Here is a 25647-nt window from a genome sequence, read left to right on the forward strand (position 1 = left end):
CATTTGTAAATCAGCCTCTTTTTCCTAGATTGAAGCAATTTCTGTCCTGGCAGGAGGGTTTGGAAGTTCACCTTTTACATGTGAATGTGCTCTTTAATCGCTATTTCTGCATTATTGGGGGGGTAGGGGGGGGAGACACAGAGAGACAGAGACGGGCCTTGACAGGCCTTGTGTAAATAGGGGGAAGATTGCTTTTCTTGTTTCTGGGAGAGGCTCTCAGAACTGAGGAGAATGTGAAACAATAAACAGGCGTTAAAAAACTAAAACCGCCACAGCTCCCTTCTGCTGTTCTCACCCCAGCCGGCAGAACAAATGCAGGTGGTTGTGTTTATCCACATCCAGTGAAATAAATGGCCCTTCGGTGCAGCGCACAGCCGAGCTGCTGTCTGTCCAGGGTGATAAATTAGAGCCGAAAGCCCCGGGACACAAAGGCACGTCGTCACCCTGCCCCACACCGTCTGATTGCAGAGAGGTGAGGGTGTCCTTGCCCCCCTGGGAGACCCGGTGAGTACGAGACCAGGGCTGGCCTGGTAAATGGTGACTCTTAGTCTGTCCTCTCTGCTCCTTCCTCCTCCCCCTGGGAGAGGCCACTGAGGATCCGGAAGCAGGAATGTCTGCCGCGTGTGAGCCTCTGTTCTCCTTGAGAGAGAGCCTAGGCCCTCTGAGCAGCAGAGCTTTCTCAATGGCAGGTAAGTGCCCCCTTTCCCAGGGTCACCTGCCTTTCCCTGGCTTTGCCTGCGAGGCACCCGGGGTTCCCGGTGCATTGACATTCGCCCAAGTTGAGAATGACCCGTAATTCCACTGCCTCCTCCCTGTTCCAGCCTTTCTCTTTCTGATCTGGGCGGCAAGTGCACATTTCCATGCGCTGGAAGAACCTTTCAACAGCCCAGCGTAGGCCAGAGAGCAGCCTTGCTGAAGGAGCCTGGGGCCTCGTCTCCCAGAATCTGTGGGTCGAGGACATGTTCTGTGTGTGAGCTTGAGAGCTGTTTTGCGTGTGTTCCTTCTGACTTGGGCATTCTCTGCTAAGAAAAAAATAGGGTTAGGGCCCCACCCCACCCCCTTCTCCTTTGCTGATTCCTCATTTCTGTTCTGGGCCTGGAGGAAGTTCAGGGCTTTTGTTTCATTGTGATGTAATTACTGGCTGCCGAGGGCCCTAAGATTCCTGGGGAGGGAGGCCTGTCTGGGTACCTGCTCTGTGTCTTTGGGAAACGCTTTGAAATGATTAACTCTGCTCTCGCTCTGCTGCTTCGGAGAACAGCGTGCGGTCGTGTTTGAAGGAGGCTGTGGCGAGGGCTGGGGACTGCCCTGGGTGCCAGGCCGGTGATTCTGACCCGGCTGCCTGCGCAGTTAGCTGAGAAAACCTGGGCTTTCCCCAGTCCTGGAGATGGAGAGATCATTTCCTGGGCTGATTCTGGTTTCCACTTGGTAGCCTGGCTTCTCCATAACTTTGAACCTGCGTCATTAATTTAACAGGCTCAGCTGAGAATCCAGGCTCTGTTTTTGGAGAGGGGTGGTGGGGGAGGAGGAAGAGGAGGAGGAGGAATATTGTTGGCTTTGAAAAATAGCTTCATTTTATTGAGTGCACACTCTTTGCCAGGCATTACACTTAAGAGCTTCATGTGCATTAACTCATTCAGTTCCTCAGTAACTCCACAAGCTCTTACGACATCCACCTTACAGGAGAATGGAGGCACAGAGGTTATATAGCTTTCTTAAGGCTGCCCTGCTGGGCAGCCGCAGAACTAGGCTCCCAACCACTGTGACACCCTGGCTGTGTCACTTGGAACAGGCCTACGAGAGCATGTGTCCCCTGACTTCCATGTAGGGTGACCAGCTCATGCTATGTTGCCTGGATCTGGCCATCTCTGGCTAACCCAGGGTTGGTCACCCTACTTCTGTGGCCCACGATGCCTGGTGACCGAGTGTCTCTTTTCGTTCAGGCCCCAGCAGGCTTTGCTGTGAGCATCATTTAGGACATTTAACAGCCACAATACACACCACAGGGCTGGTCCTTGTCGGCCTTTCAGCTGGGGCCCTTTCCAAACTCTTAGGAGGACACAAGTCCCTGTCATGGTGTGTCATTTCCTAGACTCTGGAGCACTGTGAGTGCTGTGACTCAGGCTCCGGATGTGGGTGGGGGTGGGAGTGCCTGTCTGGGACACTCGGCTGGAGATTGGAGAGGAGTGTCATGGGAGAGGAGGTGGCTGCCCCCCCCCGCCCCCCACCAGCCTATTTTGTGGCAAAGGCCAAGTTCTGGTGCCACCATTGGAAGATTGGGAGGTGAGTGTGCTTTCCGGGGACAGCCTCTGAGAGACTGGCGTGCATCATCAATGAGTAACAAGCACCATTTTCCATCTTCCTCCTAGTTAGTTCCCGGAGCTCCCGATGGAACTTCCCTCCACCTCCTCCTCCCCAGGTCACATCTGCAGTGGAGACAGAGAAAGGCAAAATGAAAGTGTGCTCTTAACACCTAGACCCTGAATTAGGAAGTCATTTCGCCACTGAGCTGAGACAAGCCTCCCCCAAGCCTCTGGGTCACGTTGCTTTGGTTCAAATCCCAGCCCCGCCACTTGTGTGATCTTGGGCAGTGACTTAGAGGGCAGGACACGAAGGGCATTTTGAACACTGCCTGGTACTTTGTATGTAATAAAAGAAAGCCTGAGCTGTTAATACTGTGGCTCAGGGGCCCTGGCCGGGTGGTTCAGTTGGTTGGAGCATCGTCCTGTTCACCAGAAGGTTGCAGGTTTGACATCCTGTTGGGGCGTGTTTAGGAGGCAACCAATTGATACTTGTCCCTCTCTCCTTTTCTCTCTCTAAAATCAATAAGCATATATAATCTCGGGTGAGAATAAAAACAACACCGTGGCTCAGGAAAGCTGAGAAGAGCCTGGGTTATCTGGAAGTAAGATTTCCCTTAAGTTGAGGGACATCGAGGAAGGGCTGGGAAGGGGTTATGAAGTCCAGGGATCATTTCTGGTGGTGCACAAGACAGCGGGTCGGGTCGGGGCCCATGTCGTCATGTGCTCGGGTCCCGATACCCACAGACCTCCCTGTATTATTAAGATTTCAGCGAACTGTCACGAAGAACGGAACTTTCTGTGCTTCCTGCTCCATGCTGAGCTGTGTTCCTGAGTCACTGCTCTGTCCTTTTCCTCCACACAGCTTTCCTCCCTCGCCCACGTTAACTCCTTCAGAACCAGGCTTATTTGGGGGCCTGGGGGTGGAAAGCGGAGGGTAGCTGGTGTGCCAGCTCAGTGGAATTGCAAGGTCCCTGCTACCTCACGGAAAGATCCTTCAGATCAAGGGGGAACCGTTTCCCTGCTTAATCTGTCTATAGAGGCTGTTTGTCATCCTTCCAAGCATATAGATCAAACACTTTTAGCAATACTACCTCAATCAGAATTAAATCTTTAAAGAAGGGGAAAAATACTTGAGTCAGCTTTCTGGAAAAGGTCCTTAAGGCGGCTTCGTAACCATGACGACAGCAAGGGCCGCAGCACCCCTGAGAGACCTGCTCTCCACAGGAGCGGGCAGGTCTTTATGTCAGGATGCTGACATACCTCGTGTGCCTCTGAAGGCTGCCATTGCCCAGTTTTTCTCCCTAAAAGCCTCCATTGAAAACTGGGGCTGTTGACGGATGGATGTGCTTGTTGTTTGGAACCTGTGAAATTTCTACCCTTTGGATGTAGCTACTGAAGTCCCTCCCATTAGCTCTGGAGGGAGTTGGTATGTGTATAACCAGGAACAAAATTGAAGTCTTTATGTTTTGCCGAGACAAGAAGGTTGGGGTCCTTTGAGGTGAGGGTGGTTTTGGGTCCCCCGTTTCCCCTTTTGTTTTCTGTTGGGCTCCTTAGTTGTAAATTGCTTATGAGTGTATTCATTTCCAGTGATCTCCCCACTCCCTACCCAGTCCTCCCTTTCCCACAGAATTAAAGAATTCGAAAGTTCAAAAGGGATTTTAGGTTTAAAAGACCCTGTTCTTCTTGATCTTTACTGCTGGGACACCTATGGGAAAGTGAAGTGGGCGTGGCCCTTCTTCCCAGGAAGTGGTACCCACCCATAGAACCACCCATGTGGCACATGGGACCCACCCCGGAAGCACAGTCCTGGGTTCCAGGTAAGAAGTTCTGGTCTCCTCTCCCCCCGCTTTACAGGTGTAGCCCTGGGGCTCTCAGAAGTAGTGATGGCCTGGGGTTGTCTCCTGGTCAACAGTCTTTAGTCCCTTGCCTCGCCTTGCCTCCTCGCTTGACTCCTGTTTCCTCAGTCCCGAGCCAACCCCACAGGTAGGGGTGGGAGGAGAGGAGATTGGCTTATGGGGTTCTCTAGGTGTGAGAACTCAGAGGCCACCCCCAAACATGCACTGAGAGCATCTCAAACCAGTCAAACCCGAGGGTGAGCTTCTGAATCCTCTAGAGGGCTTGTTAAACCCCAGGTGGCCGGGGCCCAACCAGGAGCTTCTGATTCTGTAGATCTGGGGTAGGGACCCAAGACTGTGCATTCTAGCAAGTTCCCTGGTGACGTCCCTGCTGCTGGTGTGGAGACCACACATAGGGAACCATCGGTCTCAGCTGCAGGTGGGAACTCAGAATGCCCAACGAGGAACTGCTGCCCTTTCTGACGGCAAAGGTTGGCTGCGTGTGGGCTGGGCTGCCCCCTTGTCCCGGCTCAGCAGTGGCGCTCCTCTGGGAGTGTGTGGAAGGGTGTGGGGGCACTTTTTGGGCCAGTGTTTGGGATTGCCGACGTCATTGCATGGGAGGGTGCCGGGGTGGCCCTTGCAATGAGGAAGAGCTGTCCCTTCCAAAACCCAGTAGCGAGTGCTCCATTGAGAAACATCAGAACACACCACATGATTTTTCCCTGGTGTGCCCCAGTTTTCCCATTGGTGTGCCTTTCCTCGTATACTTTCTTGCTTCAAAATTGACCCACAAATGGCGAAAAACATACAAAATCTAAACCTTTGCCCAGTTGCTTTCAGTTTTTACCCAGCGAGGATGCCATTTCTTCTAGGACCCACGTCCTCTGAGTTCCCAAAACACCTTTCGCAAACAGCCAGGCTCTGACACCTGAGCAAAGATGTTTGGGTTTATCCCATCTGTGGAGATCAAATTCCAAATGCCTTCCTTTGATCAGCCCCCACTCTGTCCATAGGGTGATTGTTTTTATCCTGAATCAGGCCTCCGTCCTCCACTCATTACTGGCTTGGCTTTGTGTACTTCCTGCTTTTTTTTTTTTAATGTGAAATTGAACCTCCTAAATACTTTATTACTTTATTTTGATAAAGTTACCAGACACATGGTAAACACTATACACAAGGGTTACATAGTGAAAAATAATCCCTTCCCCACACCCATGCAAGTTCCCCTCCCCTGAGGCAACCACCAGTCCCTATTTAGAGCAGTTCGTTCATCCAGGAATATTCTAGGCTTATACAAACAGGGAGACACGTATATTACCTCTGTTTTTTTTGGGAGAGGGCATGTGTGTTGGTCCCTTAATGGTGTAGGCATATGTTGCTTTTTTAATCTGATGCAGAAGCTTGGAGACCTCAGACATCAGCCCAAGCCGAGGCGCCTCATTCCACTTAAAGGCTGCAGAAGGGCCCACTGTGTGGCTGGGGTTGTATGTGCTTTGCTCCTCCGTGACTGTGGTGGTAGACGGGGTTTTTTGGAGGAGATTGCTGGGCCAAAGACTTTGTGAGAAAGGGAGAGTTTTGGTGGTGGAGTGGGGCGGGGATCCCTGTGGGACTGAGGAAGTTTACTCTGGGGAACCTGCAGTTCCCAGCTGCACCTTTTGACTGCGTTTTCTCACTAACTAGCTGTCGTGTGCCTCGGGGCCAGCCCTTTGGGCTCAGCAGGCCTCTGCGTGGACATTTGTGGGAGGACTGCTGCCCTCGGGGGTCTGTTCTCCCTCCAGGAGCCTGTGGTTGGCATTTAATTTCCTCTCAGGGAGAACCCCTGAACATTGGTTCCGGATTTTCCTGGGGCCTGTCTGGTGAGACTGGATTTTGTCACAAGCCGCTCATCGTCTTGCTTTAGAGCTTGCCTGCTGCAACATGCTCCGCCTTTCGGACCAGAGTAAATCATTAGGAAGCCTTGCATATGGCCATACTGGACCCTGTTAATCTGCCCCCCGGTGGCTCCTGTCCAGACACAGAGGATGGTGACCCACGACGGCAGTCTGCATGCTGGGACTTGCCTGAGAGTTAAAACTGGAGGAGGAACGTCGCCAGGCTATCTTTGGGGATAATCATCTTTCCGGATTCCGTGTTCTGTCCCATCACCTGCACCCTCCACGTAGCTCTTTCCTCCTCTGGTGTCTGTAGCTTTCATTTCTCAGCATGTCAGGCGTACCAGGCTGTGCCATTATGTCATCCCTAAGCTAACAAGGCAGCTGTCGGGCATGGAGTGGATTCAGAGTCTTGCAGGTGAAGATTGGGTGGTGGTGGAAGTGTACCTGGGTTTCAGTGAGATTCTGGGAGAACTAAAGTAGAAAAGAATGGATTGACAAAGCTGAGGTGGGCATTTTACAGATGAGAATCGGTGAGAATGTCATTTGGGTCGATTTCTTTGGAGGAGAGCTGCACACACACAGCCCACCTGTGGGCTGGGGCCACGGGCACTTTCTGGTGGGTGGGTTATATTCTTTTTGCATTGGTTACCCGTTGTTTGCCTGATAAACATCAATAAATGTTGCCGTCTTCCACGGTCAAGTATGTTTGCCTTTGTTTTCTTAAATGTGTGGCCTTCCTGCTCTGTCTGTCCTGGTTTCCTGCTTTCCCCGTCAGGACCGGATGTGGAGAAGAAATATTTCTTTGGGATAAGGAGGATGCCGGTGCCTGTGTGACAACTCGTGGCAGCTGGGTCACAGCCTTGTCAGCAGACAGCAGCAGGGAAGGGTGGGGATTGTGGCGAAATCGAGGGCCCGTTTTCTTGTAGAAATGCAATGCTTGCCTGGTATTCAGATCATTCTGTTGCCATAGAGCCCTAGAAGGCCCTGATCTTTTTTTTTTTTTTTTTTTTTGAGAGAAGTCAAAGTCCAAGGTTATTTTGTGGAGCCTTCCCAATTTTATATTTGGGCAGTGAACTAAAACTTGTGCACAGGGGTTACGTAGGCCAAGGAAAGGCCGTCTGACCTCTGATATGGGTAACTGAACTTGGGGGTAGGCGGGTATATTTTAGGAGGATGGTTTGGGGACAGAATGCCTGGGGCCTCTCACACCGCCTCCTTGGGGCGGGGGTAGGCCTCCCTGATTGCTTTAAAATGCCTGGTCCTGTGTGTCTCTTTCAGATCCTGGCTCCACAGAGAGAACAGCCCAGAAAAGGAAGTTCCCCAGCCCTCCGCATTCCTCCAATGGCCACTCGCCACAGGACACCTCAACTAGCCCCATTAAAAAGAAAAAGAAACCAGGCTTACTGAACAGTAACAATAAGGAGCAGGTAAAGGGCAGCCGGGAATGGTGTCCACACCTGAGGGACAAAGGCTGTGTTGCGAGGAGCACAGCGCTCTGGGTTTTTCTGAGAGCCGGTTCTTGGCATTTAGCACGCTGCCCGCCTCCGGCTGTCATTGGCCTAGGACAGAAAAGGGCAGCTCAAGATGAGCCTGTGCAGACATTTCTGGCGGGTGTTCAGATGTGTTCTGGGGACAGGGAGGTGACCCAGATGTTCTGAATGTCCTGTGCTGTGGGGTTTGGGGCTTTTCCTTGGGTTTCTGTTTCCCCCTCCCTGGCTGGGGAGGATTTTTCCCTCCAGGGCCTCACTAGCAAGATAGTTTTCACCTCTGCCTGGAGGCGTTTGTGTGGCTGAGCCACGCTCCTTCTTGGCCTCAGTTTTCTCATCTGTAAAATAATGGGTTTAGGCCTGTGGGGAGAGACTGCTGCCAACCCCACCCATTGCTCCTGGTAATTAGTCTCCATTCATTCGGGGCAGCAGACCCCACCCTCCCCGGACAGCCAGGGCCAGTCCACTGGATATGAGCAGCTATGTGCCATCTTGGATCCTGCTAGAGAAACCTTCTAGCTTTAGAATTCTCTGATGCAGGCTAGATGCATTTCCAATTTAAAAAAATGAGATGTGCTTTAGTGTGGACCAGGAGACCAGGTCTCCTGGCGCAGGAGGAGACGGGATGACCTGTGGTTCTGGTACCACTTACGCAGGGATTCCTCGATGTATTCAAGCATTTCGTGCGTTCTGGAGGTTCTGGAGTGCCGAAGTGGGCTCTGGGGATTTGAGGTTGAATAAAACGAGATTATTGCTTTCACGGGAAGAGACCTAGCAGCGGTTAAATGCCCAGAACCGGGAGAGGAGGGTGCGTTTCCGCACACTAATCTATTTTCATTCTCAAATGATAGAGCCAAATGCCAGCTCTGCTTTTGCTCTGTGGCTGTGGGCAAGTTAACCTCCTTGTACCCAGTTTTCCCATCTACTGAAAGGAGGATGAGACTCCTACCACAGATTTTCTAGGTCGTTAAGATGAAGTGAGCGAAATGACGTAAACAATAATAATAGTAGTGATAATAATAATAATTACTACTAATAATATCATACTAAAGCCAGGCTCTGTACTAAGTGGTAAAACCACACACACTATACAGGAAATAATTCAACGACAGTTCTAGAAATGTCCTAGACCTGTGCTGTCCAGTACGGTAGTCACAGCCACGTGTGGCCAAGGAGCACTGGCAAATGACAAATGTGACTAAGGAACTGAATTTCTAATTTAATTTCAATTTAAGTGGCTACCTGTAGGTACTGTGTTGGACACTGCAGATCTAACCCTATTAGAGTTGGAGAAATTGGTGGGTCCACAATAAATTTCTGGGGTGCTTGCCATTTGAAAAATGTACAATGGTGTTGGTAATAATAAAGCTAAAAGCAGTACTTGCCCTGTGCTATGTCCTGTTGTAAGCACTTCCCTGTGTTAATCTTTAAATTTGTTTTTATTGAGTCATAATTGACATGGGACTTTTTTTTTTTAATTGATTGACTTTTAGAGAGAGAGAGAGAGGGAAGGAGACATTGATTTGTTGTTCCACTTACTGATGCAGTCATTGGTTGGTTCTTGTATGTGCCCTGACCGGGGATTGAACTTGCAACCTTGGCATGTTGGGATGACTAACCGACTGAGCCCAGGGCTGGCATATGACATTGTATTCGGTTCAGATTTCCTCCCCGCTTGCCCCCGTTTTCAGGTTTCTATGTTAGTGTTACCCTGGGAGTAAGGGCTGTAATCACCTCTGTTTTGCAGATGAAAAGAGGTTCAAAGAGGTTAAGTTACCTCCCTGAGGCCTTAGAGTGAGTAAGAAGCTGCCTTTGAGTTTAGGTCTCCCTGTCACCCAGGAGCTACTTTACCTGTTGGGATTAAAGACTAAGAAAGAAACACAAAGGCTGCAGATAATCCCCAAACCTTACTTCAGCCAGTCATTAACTCCCTGTGCAAGCTCGTTCTTACCAGCTACCTGTAAGCCACGAAGCAGGTACTGTCTGTCCTTGGGCCTCCTCCCTGTGTGTCCACGCACGCACACACACACTGTGAGTCCCTCCCTGGCCTTTAAGAATTGGCTTGCATCTTTGGCTTGCATGGGGGACTATTTGTTTCTGGAAGCTGATCACCTTGGACAGTTCATGCATTATTCTCTCCCTCCCCTGTGTGTGTATTAACACCATTTTTGTAACACTGAAACCTCATGACCACATCGAGGTGTCTGTCCATCGTGGTCCCCCTCTGGACTGTAGGCTTCAGAAGAGTGGCCAGTGTCTGACAGTTGCTGTCTCCCCAGAGTCTGACCCAGGGTGGGAGGTGTGACAAATAAAGAACATGCTCAGGGTGTGGCAAATAGCAGAGCATGGGTGACTGGACACGTCACTATGCTTCGACTGATCCGTCCTCTTTAGGCCTGGTGGACGAGCCTACAGGATGTGGCACTGGAGGGAAGGTGTGGCAGGCCTGGAGGCAGGGAGGGCCCCTTTTCGCCCCCCTGTGCCTGGGGAACTGGCTGTGTGTGTGACCTTGGCAGTTGTCTCCTATCTCTGAGCTTCAGTTACATTGTAAAAAATGGTTCGGACTAGGGACATTAGAAGGTTGATTGTAGGGGCTGAATGGCCAGGAGTTGGCAAAGGGGAAATAGCCTTTGCTGTGATGAGAGGAAATGGCTGACCTTAACTCTGTGACTCACTGTAGCACATAAAGCTTCTTACATCCTATGGGCAGCTCCTCCCATGCACAGCCTGCTTTCCTAAGGGGAACTTAAATCCTTTTTTTTTTTTTAAAAAAAAAAAAGGTCTTTAGGACACTCCTTTTCCGTTCCTTTTCCTGTCCTTTCTTTCTTTTGGAATTATGGAATTAAAACCAAATTGTAGGTCGGAAATGTTGTGTTTGACGAACATAATGTAATTCCTATTAGTCACCAACATTTGAAGATTATGAGATTTCAGGTAACAACTTATATTTCTGGGTTCTTATGAAACTCAGAATTCCAGCAATAGCTGGAGCTGAGTGGATCCTGCCCCTTTGGACGCAGGGTTTGTGTGCCCTGGTTTTCCATACTCCCCACCCCTCCCTACTGTACCATACCCTGCGTGCTTTGCTCATTCCTTCTGCCTCTGGCTTTCTTAAGTGTTTGAGTTCTTTTGATTTTTGGCATACAAGGGCTGTCGGGAAGGTATCCAGCCATGTAAAAAAAGGCATTTATTGAAGAAGATACAAGATACAAGAAACACTGTACATAGGACAATGACGCCTCAGTCCCCTTCAAAAGTGTGAGGCACCTTGGGACCTCACACAGTTTTCCCCATCACCATCAGCTGCCCCGTTGCCCCATCACATTTTGCTGAATCTCATTGACGGTCTGAAATCTCTTCCCTTTCAAAGGTGATTTCAGTTTTGGGAAAAGCCAGAAGTCACAGGGCACCAAATCTGGGCTGTAGTAGGGGTGAGTCACCTGGGTGATTTGATGTTTTGCCAAAACACTATGGGCGAGGCGTAATGCATGAGTGGGCGCGTTGTCGTGATGAAGCTGCCTGTCACTAGTTGCCCACAGCTGCGGCCTCCTGAGTCATCCAGACACTTTCCATGGAGGAATGTTCAAGCTTAACACAAAATGTGATGCAGATTTGTTGCTCTATTTGCTCAGTCATTTTGAATGCAACAGCCACACAGTACACATGCTCATTCAAAGGCATCTAGCGCCCCCACTGACTAGTACAGTGAAGTCATCATTGTTCACGCATGTGCATTCCAGTCCTCTCTCCTTGGTTGCCAGGTTACATCGATGTCATGCAAACTGTTCTTGTTATATTAACAATGGCTGGGCTTTTTCTGGACAGACCTCATATGTCAAGGTTCTCCACATCCTTCCTTTTTTCCTTCACTCTATTATCTTCTGTATTCTAATGTTCTGAAAACAAAGCCATTCTGGCCTTATTTTAAAAAACTCTGTATTTTTCCATTTTTGGTAAATGACCTTTTATTACCAACTGCAGGTATGGGTTGAGTTTTCAGGTTGGGACCCTGTTTTCACCCATTTTTCATATATTGGGGATTCAAGACTTTTAGTGGAGTTTCAAGAAGAGCTTTAAAACATACTGTATTTTTAGGGGAAAAAGTATTCTAAGCTTTATAATTAATTTTTAATGCCTTTTGGTCCCGTGGTTTCACCCCTTAAGAAACGTTTGAAAACATGTAGGAGCTTTTTCTTGGGACTACTTGGGGGAACATCCCCAAACCTAGAAGGATGCTCCTGGCTTTTTTTTTTTTTTTTTTTTAATTGTCATCTGAGGACATTTTTCCATTGCTTTTAGAGAGAGGGAGGAGAGAGAGAAACTTCGATGAGAGGAGGAAGCTTTGATTGGCTGCCTCCCATGTGTACCCAGACCAGGGACTGTAGGCACCAGGACTGGGGAAGGAACCTGCAACCCAGTTACGTGCCCTGACCGGGAATCAAACCCGTGACCTTTCGGTTACGGGACGATGCTCCAACCAACTGAGCCACACCGGCCAGGGTGCTCCTGGCGTTTTGTGGAGGAGGGTCAGGTTGCCCAACACACTGCAGTTGATGGGAGACAAGAAATATCATGTCCCCAAATGACATTAGGGCCTTGACTGCAAAATAGCACTCTTATCTTTAGTTCTTGGGTCATTTGAGTTTGAAGATTCCTTTGGGAAGCTCTCCTTCCTTCCTTTCTCCTTCCCTCTTTTTCTTCCTTCTTTCCTTCCCTCATCAACGTATTGAGAAATAATTGCTAACAGACTTGTACAAAATGGCCTTAGGTATTCTTTGATCAAATAAGACAAAGAAATCATGGGGCCCCTCCTCACCTCTGAGGCCAGGGTGTATACGTCATAACTGGGCTGGCCAGGACCTATTTTGTTGGATCCATGCATTGTCCTAAAAACCTGGGCTTTCCACAGAAGTCCTTTTTTGGGCAGCGGGGTTGAGCCAGTGCAGGGGATAGCAGGGTCGCTGGCATGGTCCTGGATTGGGCAGCACCGTGGTGGGTGCCCGCCTTGCCGCTTTGGCCAGTGGGGCTGAGTGGAAGTGCTCCCCGAGGGTGGCCATGAGCTCTGCCCCTCCCTGCTGTCTCTCAGTGTCCAGGCTGTGCGCCAGGGCTGTCCCTCATGCTCCAGGCCCTGGCAGTTGGTCTTCTTCTGGAGACCCATGCTTTCATCCAAAGCGGGAGAGCAAAAGCTGGGCAAGCTGGGGCGAGGACAGTGTTAACTATGTGGCCCCTGCAGGAATTTGAACTTGTGGATTCCCCATCCCCCACATGTACCCTGGGCTCGCACAACAGCCAGAGCACCCATCCTCTGGCTTAGGTAGACCAGGTGCTGCAAACTATAGCCTATGGGCCAGATGTGGCCAGGAGCCTGTCGTTTTAATTTAATTTAATTAAAAATAAAAAAAAATTTTTTAAATTACAGTTTATATTCACTATTTTTTGTATTAGGTTCAGGTGTACAGCATCGTGGTTAGATAATCACATACCTTACAAAGATCTCCCCCTCGGTATTTACAGTTACTTACCTGGTACCATACAATAGTTACTATGGTATTCAGAGCCTCTTTCTGTAAGTGAAGTTTTATGGGCCCACAGCCACATTCATTCATTTACATATTGTCTTTCTTGCTTTGGTGCTGTGGTGGCTGGGTTGAGTAGTTGTGGCTGAGACCCGGTCACCTGCAAAGCCTCAACTATTTGCTGTCTTTCTAAAGCCCTTTATGGAAAAAGTTTGCCAGCTCCTGGTGTAGATTGTTTGTTTACAGAACCTGCAATCACCCTGTAATAACACAGGCTGCAACCTGTTCGCCTTACCAGCAGGCTGCTAACACACCTTGTACTTGTGGGGGAGAAAAGTCATAACTCATTTTACCTGAAACGATTTGCTTTTCCAGTTTCAAGTGTTCCATATTGGTTATCAGATTGTTTTGATGGAGCAGGAAACATTTACAAGCAGCAGATAAGGCAGGTATCTGATTGACAAGGAGATTATTAGGGAGGTAGGTCTCAGCCACAACTTCCCCACTTCAGGACAGGAGGAAATCTCCTGAAAAGAGATTGGATTAGCCTGGCTCTCAGCTCCTCCTGATCCTCCAGGAACACCCACCCCCAGCCAGGTGTGGGGCTGGGGCTAGGACGTGGGGGAACTTCACTTTGGAAGGGGCTATGCCCTGGCTTCCATGAGAGAGACAGGACTTGGGTTGCCAGTTAGGGACGCTAACTGTCCTATTTGAATTTCCACTTATATTTAGATCTTAACGACTCTTCGAGTCCTATTATTAACTTACTGAAAGGAAGCCGAGCGCTGACATGGGGCTTGCAGCTCTCCTGCGGAAGCCACGGAAGCCCCCTCGAAGGCCCCGTTCGGGCTAGAGATCATTAGACTTGCTGGACAGGCACAGTTCCGGGACACCCAGGTTCAAGGCCTTGCCCTGGGCTTGGGGGTCAGATCAGTTTTTTTTTTAATTTTATTTTTCAATTACTGTTTACATTCAGTATTATTTTATATTAGCTTCAGGTGTTTAGCCTAGTGCTTAGAAAATCACATACTTTACAAAGGGATCCCCTGATAGTTCAAGTACCCGCCTGGTACCGTACACAGTGAGTACAGTATTACTGACTGTGTTCCCTGTGCTGGGCTGTCCATCCCTGTGGCTGTTGGGTAACTCCCAACCTGTACTTCCTCACCCCTCTGCCTTTTTCCTGCCAGTCTCCCTCCAGATACATCTTTTTAGCCTGGTTTTCTCATCTGCCGAGTAAGACTGGTAGCACCTTCCCCTCTGTGGTTGCGAGGATGAAAGGAAGATGGCGTGTGTGTTGACAAATGTGACCTGGGAAGAACGTCGTAGCAATGATGTTATTCTCTGGAACCCAAGTAGATGCTCCGTCTTAGCTGGTGAACTGAAACAGGGAACTGACTGGACTCAAGGATGATGTAACCCTGGAGCCAGGTTTCAGAGTGGGAGCTTATCTGTCTGTGTCTCTGGGCTTGGTGCCATTTTCTGAAACTAATAAGTATCTATTCTCTTTGCTGCTTGTGTGCAGGTTTGTTAAAGATTTTGTTTATTTTTAGACAGAGGGGAAGGGCGGGAGAAAGAGGAAGAGAAACGTCAGTGTGGGGTTGCCTCTCGTGTGCCCCTTGCAAGGGACCTGGTCCGTAACCCAGGCACATGCCCTGATTAGGAATTGAACCAGAGACCCTTTGGTTCGTAGGCTGGTACTCAATCCACTGAACCACACCAGCCAGGGCTCCTGTTTGTGTTTTATTGGGCTTTGATGCATGCAGGCAAATGGACCCCTTTTGTTTGTTTACAATTTGGGCTCCTAGCGTGGGGCTTTTTGGCCTGTGGATCTGGTGCCCCCCACTCCTGTCTTGGGGCTTGCCACCAGGTCCCCCCCACCCAGCAGCTGCCCAGACCTGTTGTGGCTTGGAGGAGGAGGAGGCTAGATGACAGTCTGTGACCGGGCAGCCCCGGCCCCAGCGCTTTCGTTTGCAGCACAGGAAGGAGGAATTGGAAAGGCCTAGGTTTGGAATTTGCCCTGGTTTTGGAAACCGAAGACGTCTTCTGCCCCAGGCTCCTGAAAGTGGATCAGCCCTGCCTACCACACCGTCCTGAAACTGGACTGAATGACGTCATTGACCTCAGGACCCGATGCAGTGGTCCACTGCCCCCAGCCCTGGCCCCAGCCAGTCACTAGAGCCCAGTGCCTTAGTCACCGTGGTTTTTATTTTCTGGTCAATGGGTTTTATTTTATTCTTTTATTTTATTTATACTTATTTTATTTTGAGGAAACAGTAACCATGTGAGATTTATTAAATCAGTAATGAAAACATGTTCCTGGTTTGGGAAGAGACAGACAGACCAAAAAGAAAGTTCAGACACTGATTCTAATACATGTGGGAATTTAGGGACCCCATTTAATTAGAGCAGATCCAGGTGGACTGTTCTGCCTTGTTGGGCCTCTCCTCATTTCTCTAAATCCTGGAGCCTTTCTTTTAGATCAGTCACTGTGATGGATGGTCTTTCCCCTGTATCTTCTGACCCCGTGGGGGCCGTCGGGGAGCCAGGTGCTAGAGCCTGAGCTTACCTGTCTCCGGGCATGGTGCCATTTCTGTAAACTAATAAACCTCTCCTTTCCTCGCTGCAAAAGAAGTAAATTAAGAAATAAAATAAAACAAGATAAGATGAGATAAAATAAAAAAAAATCACTGTTGAAAGTCTTTTTCTTAGTAGAAATGAGAGTAGCAGCCTTAGAAGGGTTGTTTGGTTAACAAGGATCTGCGAGGCCCTGTGCAAAGGAGTGTAGAGATAGCAAGCCCTTTGAGAACACTAAAACCTTATAATAAAATCCTAAGGAACAAGACTTAGGTGCCTGCAATCTTGGCCACTTTCCCCACTGGGGGTTCTAGCCACTCAAGTAGAGAAAAAAGATACGTAACGTAAAAGCATTGGACATGAACAGACACACAACTGATATAACTTAGAGACAAGATTTTTAATCAATAAACTGTTAGAGCTGTTCATACATGAGGACAGTATTAAAAATCTTAGCAGCATTTCTATGTAGCAACAATAACTATTTAGAAAACATAATAGAAAAAGATGCCATTCACAGTCTCAACAAAAAGTATGCAGTCTCTAAACAGTATGTGAGATCTTTGTGGAGGAGACTAATGTTTTACTCAAGGACAGAAAAAAACCGTTGTACATGGAGGCTCATTCAAAGGCAGGTACTGTGGTTGTGGCTAAACTCTGATCCACGGAATCGAGGCCCACAGTGGGCTGAGCAGCCTTCTAAAGGTCACACAGCCGGTTACACCAGGTCCTTGCGATGCTGGCTGCCAGACTTTCTCATAGTTCCTAAACAGGATTTCGTACCGGTTTCTGATGGACATTTTTCCTAATGAGTTTCTTCTGATTGATTTTATGTGTTTGGAATGTGCCTTTGGTGGATTCTATAATATATCATTAGGGAAGTATTTCTGTTGAGATTTTGGGATAGAAGGAGGTCTGGCTCCCATGAAATGGCTACCCCTCTCATCTTTCTGCCGTTGTTGGTTCTAGGTAGGTGAGGTGTAGTCCCTGATAGATAGGAACCTACCCTGTTTAAGACATATGGCTTTAGCCCTGGCCGGTGTGGCTCAGTGGATTGAGCACCGGCCTGGGAACCAAAGGGTCACCAGTTTGATTCCTCGCCGGGGTGTGTGCCTAGGTTGCCCTCCAGGTCCCCAGTGGGGGGTGCATGAGAGGCAACCACACATTGATGTTTTTCTCCCTCTTTCTCCCTTCGCCTCTGTCTAAAAACAAATAAATAAAATCTTAAAAAAGAACTAGTATGGCTTTAGGTAGCCTCTTGTTGGCTCATAGTACTTCATGCATTCGTGGTAACTTAAAAAATGAGCACCCATTTGATCTGTTCTCCAAAAGTCTGCTGTTGAAAGAATCCCAGGGCAAACTGACTTTATTTTGTTGGCTTTGTACATTTAGACTCACCATCGTTTGGGCTTGTAACTATATCTACAATATTAGTATCGACAACTCTGTTAAATGCATATACATCGTATCGTCCCATTGAATCCCAACCATAATACCATGAAGTTAAATATTATACCCATTTTACAGATGAGAAAATTGAAGCTAAGAGGTTAAGAGAGTTGCCCGGCGTCATGTAGCTAAAATACAGCTGGCAGAGCTACATTCGAACCTGGGTACGCCTTAGTTGTAGCCTTGTGCTGTCTTGCTACAGGGCTGCCTAGTAACTCTTAGACAGCAGCTTTTCAATCTGTGTCCTCTTCAAATAGAAGAAAAAAACCTTAATGTGTAATGATCTGTAAACCCTGTATTTAGTAGAATAACCCAGATGGCTTTTTAATGAATGTATGAAATGCTGTGCTTTTCTTTTGTTGCTATTGATGTATTTGTTCAAATTCCCTTTGAGAATGCACATTTGTTTTGAAACCAAACCTGTCTTTCTTGCCTACATTTCAGTCAGAACTAAGACATGGTCCGTTTTACTATATGAAGCAGCCACTCACCACAGACCCTGTTGATGTTGTACCGCAGGATGGACGGAATGATTTCTACTGCTGGGTTTGTCACCGGGAAGGCCAAGTCCTTTGCTGTGAGCTCTGTCCCCGGGTTTATCACGCTAAGTGTCTGAGACTGACATCGGAACCAGAGGGGGACTGGTTTTGTCCTGAATGTGAGGTTAGTTCTCGGTGAATGAATGCATTGTCTGCCTCGTGTCTTCTCCTGGCTCTTTCTCCCTTCTGTCTTTAACTCTTCAAGTCATCCACATGCAGGGCAGAGAGAAATGTCTTGCCTTCCACCTGCTCTATCCTGGTCCCCCTGCTTCTGGGACCAACACCGGCAGTGTGACCTCTGGGAAAGACAATCGCACTGAATATTATTTTTGATTCTTTGTGGGTCTTTGGATCCCTTTGAGATCTGCAGCCTTCTCTGATTCTCTTGTAGCGAACATTTCAGAAGCTAACTTACAAATCTTCACGTATTTTGAGAAGCTCTCTTGCTATTCTCCCACTTCTTGGAGGTTCTCTCCCGCTACATCGTTGGCCCATCGGCAGGAGCCGGGCGAGGAGGGCCAGCTCTGGCTGTGTGCTCCATGCGGTTGCCATCTGACGCTTTTACGCAGGCGGCAGCGATTTCTTGCGTGCTTTTTAGGTGCTAGGGAATCAGCAGTAAACAAAAAGAGGCACGGATCATAGTTTTTCAGGAGGAAAGGACAAAAACCGGAGTAAGTTAAGCTGACATACAGTGTGTTAGAAGGAGAGTGTTCTGGTGAAAGTGGATCCAGTTGAGGTTGAGGAATAGGGCACGAGGAGGGTGCAAGGTGTTTCCATTTTAAATGAAGAGATCCAGGAAGCCTTACTAAGATTTGAGAAAGACAGGAAGAGGAGGAGCCATGTAGCCAAGGGACGGGGTGGGGGGAGGCCCCCCAAGGCGGAGACGGCTGCAAGTTCAGGACCGTAGGCAGAGAAGCATACTGGCAGAGTGAAGGGCAAGCTGTATGTATTTGTAGCAGAGTCTAAACACTCTGCATTGAAACAATCACTGTGGTTTCCACGATTCTGAGGTGTCTTCTATTCTTGGTGACATCCAGTAGGATACAATTTCAAAGTGCTGAAAATAAGAATGTCATCTACAAAATTACCTAATATGGAATGTCACTTGGGTTCAAAGGTATCCTGGAATTAGATCTCAAATAAGGGAAGCTTTCTAGGGGTGGAATGACATGTTCTCCCAGATGTTGTTAGTGGGAAAAAGCCAGCCAGAGGATGGTATCTATGGTATTGCTTTTGTGTAGGTAAAAGAGACAAGTAAGAAATAGAAGAGATCAGACATTCCCTCAAGAGGACGGTGACCTTTCAGTGGTGTTCTGCGTCCGGCTCTCTTTGGGTGACTCTTCCACGGAGAGGTGGCCGGGACTCTGCGGTTCGGCTGCACCCTCCTGTTTGGAGCCTGCCCTAGCTCTTCTCCATCTTCCCTGGAGCCTTCCTGTTTGCTTTGGTCTTGGCCAATCCTTCCCTTCTGTAAAATTACTACTTAATAATTTCGCAAAAAAGATAGTGGCTCCGAGAGGATGCTTTTGCTGCAGATCCTAGGTCTTCAAGAACAGCGGCTGCAACAGTAGAGGTTTATTATCATGCGTGAGGAAATCCCAGAGCGGGGCCAGGCCAGAGTGGACTCTTCCTGTTCCATCCTTGAGGCCATGTGTCCCTGTGTGGCCTTAAGATGGCTGCTGGGGATTTTATCACATGTGGCGAGACAAAAATCCCCACGTAGGAGTGTCTCTCTTCACATCCCTTTTTGTCAAGCAGAAGGACTTTGCTCTCAGCCTCCAGCTGACTTGCCCTTGGGCTCCTGGGTCAGGATTGGATCACTGGTCCTAATGCCAGAAAAAAAAAAAGGCTTGAAAAATGCATGTCTGGCACTTTCAGTCTCTATTGTGGGAACCAGGCACTGCCAAGAGAGAAGGGGTTGGGGGTGTGGCACAGAGGAGGTGAGTGACGGTTGAGCATGCCGTCCAAGTGCTCTCCACGGATAAGTTACCTGGAAACAAACAGGAATTCAAACAAACAGGCGTGCCGTGTCTAAGGTTTCAAGCCCCGGTTTTCTTCTGGGTGAGTTGGTAGGGCAGTCAGCTGAGAAGACCAGCCCTTTCAGGCTCTGATGGCCAAGCAGTTAGAGACTTGAGTCATTCACTGTTTTCAGCTTCAGAGCGCCTCTTGCGTTGCCCTTTTCCTCGAAAGTTCTCTTTGGGGGATCCAGACATAGGAAGAATGGAAATGAAATCCAAATTAACTGGAGGGAGCTTTTCTCAGCATTCTCTCTACACAGATGGTTCGAGTGTTTCCTGAGAGCATCAGACTTTGCTATTTTTGTTGTTGTTGCTACTTAGGGGCCCTGAAGCTCTGAGATGCCACCCCAGTTTCACAGAGCAGCATCCGGTTTCCGACGATTCTCTGGGCCTCTTCCTTGGTGGGAATTTCCCTTACAAAATGACATTTATTGCCCGTGGAGATAGACAGCTAGATGATGCTTCTCGCGCACTTTGCCAGAACGTCCCGAGTGGGTTCGCATCGGTGGTGACGGAATTAAGTCATGCTTATTTTTAGTTCGCTACCATCCCTTGGGGTCTTCTACCGTGAAGACTGTCCCATTCCGGCAGTGACGTCATTGAGCTCATGCTGGTTCATGAGGTGAAGAGATCACCCTGAGACCCTCCGTGGCCTCTATTCTCATCCCCCCCCCTTCTTGAGACCCAAGGTTGTTGTAATGACGAGTTTCAGGTCCCAGCCTCGTCGCTTCTTTCTCAGATTCTGTCACCTTCGTGAGCACAGAAACGCTTCTCACCAGGTCATCGATGGATCGGTGTGCTTCTGACTTTCATCCACCGATCCATCCGGCCCACCGTCTGGTAAGCCTGGAGGCCCTGTCCAGCGAAACAGCTAGTCTCCTTCGGCTGTTAGTTTTTATGCGTGAGCTTATGGGAAAATTCCGAGGAAAGGGCACTCAGGAGGTGGAAAGGAGCCTTCTCCCTAACCGGACGTGTGTGGTTTGGCTTGTAGAAGATCACGGTCGCAGAGTGCATTGAGACCCAGAGCAAAGCCATGACGATGCTCACCATCGAGCAGCTGTCCTACCTGCTCAAGTTCGCCATCCAGAAGATGAAACAGCCGGGGGTAAGGAGACGGTGCCTCTTGGCATAGCGGCCATGGAAGCAGTGACTTTGGCTCTGTTAACATCTTACTCCATGTAGCTTTGGCTTTTCAGACACCTGTGCGTAGCCCTTCTTACAGGCCCGAATTCAGGTGTCCGTAAGTGAAATGCAAGTGTGACAGCAGGCAGTTCTCTGTCGTGAGCGCCCTGTGTCCTCGGGGACTTGAATTGGGAAATGACACATAGTAGAAAGTTGAGGGGGATTTAAAGTTCTGATTGGTTATGTATGCAACCTTATACCGTATCGGGTAAGGGGAAGTTTATGCCTTCCCACGAGAGTTACTAAAATTGCATTGCAATGAGAAAGCTGAGTACAACCCAGTTTATTTATAGTCAGGGTCCGGTGACAGAGCCTTCAAGTAAAACCAAACCAGCAAGGTTTTCTGTAAAGGGTGAGAGCTTGTTAGTTCCCTCAGTGTGGCAGTGAGATGTCATGTACCGCGAAAGCAGGGCTGCCACGCTGAGCCGGAAGGCTGTGTCCTTCCCTCCCGAGGACCAGTCTGATCGTAGCCACGGTGGTTTTAGTTTTTTTGTGACAGTTTTCAGGAAGATGGCTGTAAAATGCCTTTCTTCTAAAAATCACCAGTCTGTGATGCCAATGTAATTGACATATTATGACATTTTCCCTCCGGAAACTTGAGGATGGAGTTCTCTTTTTCTGCTTGGCACACAGGCACCCTATAGACCAGTAGTGACCCTTTCTGAAAATCTTCAGAGTTTGCTTTCTAAGTCAAATGATTACATAGAAATGTAGAATCTCAGGGTATTTAGTAGCCAATGTGGTTTACTTTCCTTCAAACAGTAAGCTTCAGTTTAGAGATTATATAGTGAAATTTGATACAGTGATGAAAAAGATCCAGAGCATACCATTTGGGTATTGCTAAATTGGGACCCTAGCTGTCTCTTTAATAAAATGTCTGTCAGTGGAAGCAAGGGCATATTGCCTCAGTTTGGTTAAAAAGACACACTTTTTTAAACCTGTGGAGTTTCATATGTTGAGTGACAAGGAATTACTTTCTGCTTTTCATAGGCGGAATTTCATCTGCTGAGGACTGTTAACAAAAAGAAGAGTCAGTTTATTAAAAAAAGGAGAAATTGGAGAGGGTGTTAGTTTCTCACATAAATTGTTTGATACAAAATCATTCAGAGCAGAAAGTTGTTGATTTTGTGGTAGCATCTTTTAAACTTAAAATGACCACACTTTCATTTTGGATGAAAGGGCTCGATGATTGCAAATGGTAACCCATTCGGATGCCTCGCTTTGAGTATATTTTGGTGTTGAATGAAATCTCTTATATTTTTTATTCATAAGTAAGCAACATCCATAAACAAACCAGCCTTACATTTTCAGCTGATTCAAGTAGGGCTTAAGAAAATGGATCAAGATGGAGAACTTTTACACAGTTCCTATGCTGAAGGTAATTTGGCTTCTCAAAGGAGGAGCAAAGTCTCACTGTTCAAATTTTCCCCCACGTGTAAATTACCTGTTGGTACTTAGGGGAACTTTATTTGGTGTATCATCCCTGGATACCGCCCAACTTCACCCCCGTTCAGTTTGGATTATGGGCATTTTTGCAGTGTTCATTCAGAGTTCATAGAGCTTTTGTCAGTCTTAACTAAAGGGTGGGGCCAAAGTGTGTCTACAGTTGTGAATACGCGAAGCACAGAGTTTATTCGTGTGTCATTTTTCATTTGAACAAGTGCAAACCCACTTTTGCCCCACTCTGTGTGAGAGGACAGGACCTAGTCTTTGCATATATCTTGAAAAGGAAACAAATGAAACCAGACCATGACGGGGTGCCAGTGATTTTTGATAAACAGAATTAGAAGGAGAACCGGTTTGAAACTCCTCAAGATCATTCGTTTTGAAAACTTTTAGAACCGTATTGCCCGAAAATGTGTCTCCATCTTTAAAGGGCTTTGTTGGCTTTAACGCTTGACCTTCCACAGCAGGGATGAGTTTGCATCTGTGTATCCATCTCTTCCTCTGTAGACAGACGCATTCCAGAAGCCTGTTCCTCTGGAACAGCATCCCGACTACGCAGAATACATCTTCCACCCCATGGACCTCTGCACATTGGAAAAGGTCGGCCTCCTCCCAAGAACCTCATCGTTGTAGCCCACAGTTGTCGCGACGACTCAGGATCCTCCCTCCTTTTTCGTGCCCCATCTCAAGTTAGATGGTTTTTCTCCATTTCCTCTGCACCATTTTTGTTGGGATGGAAGCACTTTTATCCCTTGAGTTCTTCTGTGCCATTCTTTCCAGGGTGGCGATGGAGTGTTGAAGTCCACTGATGAACTGCAAATAATCACTTTTGCTCGCGGTTCTAGTTCTTTATCTGAAAAAGTCATAGCTTCTGAGAATTAATGATCTGAGTCTTGCCCCCTCTTCTCCCTGTTTCAGAGGTGCTAATGAGGGCCCCAGGAGGGAAGAGGGGGAGATTAAGTGTCTGGGAAACCTTCACATTAGCAATACATTTATGGCTTCACAGAACTTGATTTATTCTGCCGATAAGGATATTTCTTTAATGCCCGAAGGTGTTTTAGGAGCTCATGCTGAATCTCCGTGCTGGAAATTACACTTGTAACCCTTAAGATTGTGCACGACATTCTGGTGCTGATTTTCACATTGTTGGCCCCAAAATCTGGGTCAAGAAAGCGTGGTTGAGGACAGATGACCCCCCCCAGACAAGAAATCTACCCTTCTTTTGGAAAATGGCACATACCCTCGTGGCATTCCAGAAAAAGGGCATTGAGAAAACAAGGTTGGAATTCACAAACTAATAGCTTTGGAACTCTGGATACTTTTCTTAACATTGCCATGTCTTGGCCCCCCGTCTATAAAACGGGGATGATAATGACGGCTTCATTGAGTTCTCCATTATGGGGCTTACGGGAGACTATTACTAGTGACAATAAATACATAAATATGTATATATAATGTCCTGGTTCATTGGAATAAGCTGCTTGATAAAAGACAGCTGCCGTAAAATGAGAAAATTCAAGTTAGCGTGATAAATTCAATGAATGCGTTTTTATAGAGTTATAGATCTCAACTATGATCGCATCTTGGGAAATGAGTAAAAGCATTAATTAATTTGGCAAATGACTGCTAAGACAATTACGTGAGGGACGCAGGTGTTAGCGGCTGTGGCTTGTGGAGACCCACTGGTGATTATGCCCTGGCTTCTGTCCCCAGAACGCTAAGAAGAAAATGTACGGCTGCACAGAAGCCTTCCTGGCCGATGCCAAGTGGATTCTGCACAACTGCATCATTTACAATGGGGGTGAGTGGCTCAGACAGCACCAACAAAAGAGTGTGCGGGGTGTGCTGCCCATTCTTCCACCCTGCATAACAGATCTGGCTTGTTTTTTCATGCATCAGGGCCAGTGTCAGAATACTGTGTATAGACTGCTAACATTTGGGAATAGGGGCCAGTGACTACGTGTATTTTAAGTATGAGCTGACATCCAAACTGGCTCGTGGCTCTGTGATGCTGCTACTTCTCCTTCAAAACCAAAACTTTATTGTAACGAAGGAATAACTACATACAATAAATAAAAAGCACAGATTTTACGGGTAACCACAACCCCAATAAGATCTAGACTAACGTTTTCATGATCCTATTATATTCCTACTTTCCCTTTTCCAGTAGTCTACCCTCCTTTTTGTTCTCTGTCACTGTAGGTTAGTTTTGCATATTCTAGACTTTCATTTAAATGGAGTCTTAGAGATCGAATTGCACTCTTTTGTGTCCGGCTGCTCTAAGGCAGCATAATATTTTTTGGGGGTTTATCCATGTTGTGTGTATCGCTCCTTTTTATTGCTGAGTGCTTTTGTTTGTTTGTTTCATCGACATACAATTTAGTCACCTTCTTGTTCCCGGGTGTGTGTTCGTTTAAAACAAACACTGCTGTGAGCATTCTTGTATAAATCTTCGTGTGGACCTAGGTTTTCATTTATCTTGGGCAAATACCCAAGGGTGGTATTGCTAGATCATTGAATTCGTATTTGACTTTATGAGAATTTTTGCCAAACTGTTTTTGCGAAGTGGTTGTATCATTGTGCACTCCTAGCAGAGTGTATGAGTCTTAGTTGCCTGGCCACGTTCTTGACGACACTTGGGATTGTCTGTCTTTTTAATTTTAGCCATTCTTGAAGGTATGAAATATTAGCTTGTAATGGTTTTAAATTGCCCTTTTCTAATGACTAATGATATTGAGTATCTTTTTTATGTGCTTCTTAATCATTTGTATATCTTTTGGTAAAATACTTTTTAAAATTTCTTCCTCCTTTAAAAAAATTGGATTTTTGTGTTTTATTATTATTGTTGGGGAGCTTTATATTCTGGGTACAGTTTTGTCAGTCGTGTTTTTGGGAGTTTAGAGGAATGAGCCTCTGGACAGAAAGATCTCCTCCTGGCACCTTTCCCACTGCCCCAACTTCTCTCCCACAGTCCTCTCTGTTTACCTTCTGGCCAACTGATCTTTTCGTGACCTGCCAGGTCCTGCTCCTCTTGTCCCCAGGTCTTCTGGTCTCTTGCTGGGACAATCTTTTTACCTCTTTGTCTTCCTGGCTTTTTCTTATTCTTCAGTCTTAGCTTCTCAGGTCTCGTGAAAAGACCAATCGTATGCTATTGGTAGGGGCTTTCACAGTAGCTGTGCTTCCTGTGGCAGCACAGACAACACTTTCTGGATGGTACTGGTTTTATCTGTTTGACTCCCTCACCAGGATGCACGTGAGCTCTTTAAGGGCAGACACCTTGTCTTGTTCCTGGCATACGCTTGGATCTAGCACAGACTTTTCAGTAACGTGTAAGGAAAGCTGTATGAATGGGTGTATGAATGGGTAGACGTTTGTGTAAAGCACGTGTTGTGCATGTGTCTCTCTGTAGCAGGGTTGGGGTGCAGGG

General features: G+C 47.5%; 1 protein-coding gene across 24 annotated transcripts in view; it reads left to right on the plus strand.

Moving 5' to 3' along the window:
- Positions 1-25647, plus strand: part of ZMYND8 (zinc finger MYND-type containing 8) — a 105504-nt gene that overhangs the window by 25504 nt on the left and 54353 nt on the right. For 15 of the 24 annotated variants that reach the window (XM_045194446.3, XM_024559186.4, XM_024559189.4 and 12 more), the window contains 5 exons: positions 7288-7436; positions 17483-17701; positions 20584-20697; positions 22728-22820; positions 23934-24021. In XM_045194446.3, coding sequence (XP_045050381.2) covers positions 7288-7436; positions 17483-17701; positions 20584-20697; positions 22728-22820; positions 23934-24021 — 663 coding nt within the window. Of the gene's footprint in view, positions 1-216; positions 505-556; positions 690-5798; positions 6425-7287; positions 7437-17482; positions 17702-20583; positions 20698-22727; positions 22821-23933; positions 24022-25647 lie in introns of those variants that run through there. The other 9 variants (XM_024559188.4, XM_071221739.1, XM_024559190.4 and 6 more) reach the window with 4 other exon arrangements.

Source organism: Desmodus rotundus, chromosome 6 (genome assembly GCF_022682495.2).
Source record: "Desmodus rotundus isolate HL8 chromosome 6, HLdesRot8A.1, whole genome shotgun sequence".
Taxonomy (NCBI): Eukaryota; Metazoa; Chordata; class Mammalia; order Chiroptera; family Phyllostomidae; genus Desmodus; species Desmodus rotundus.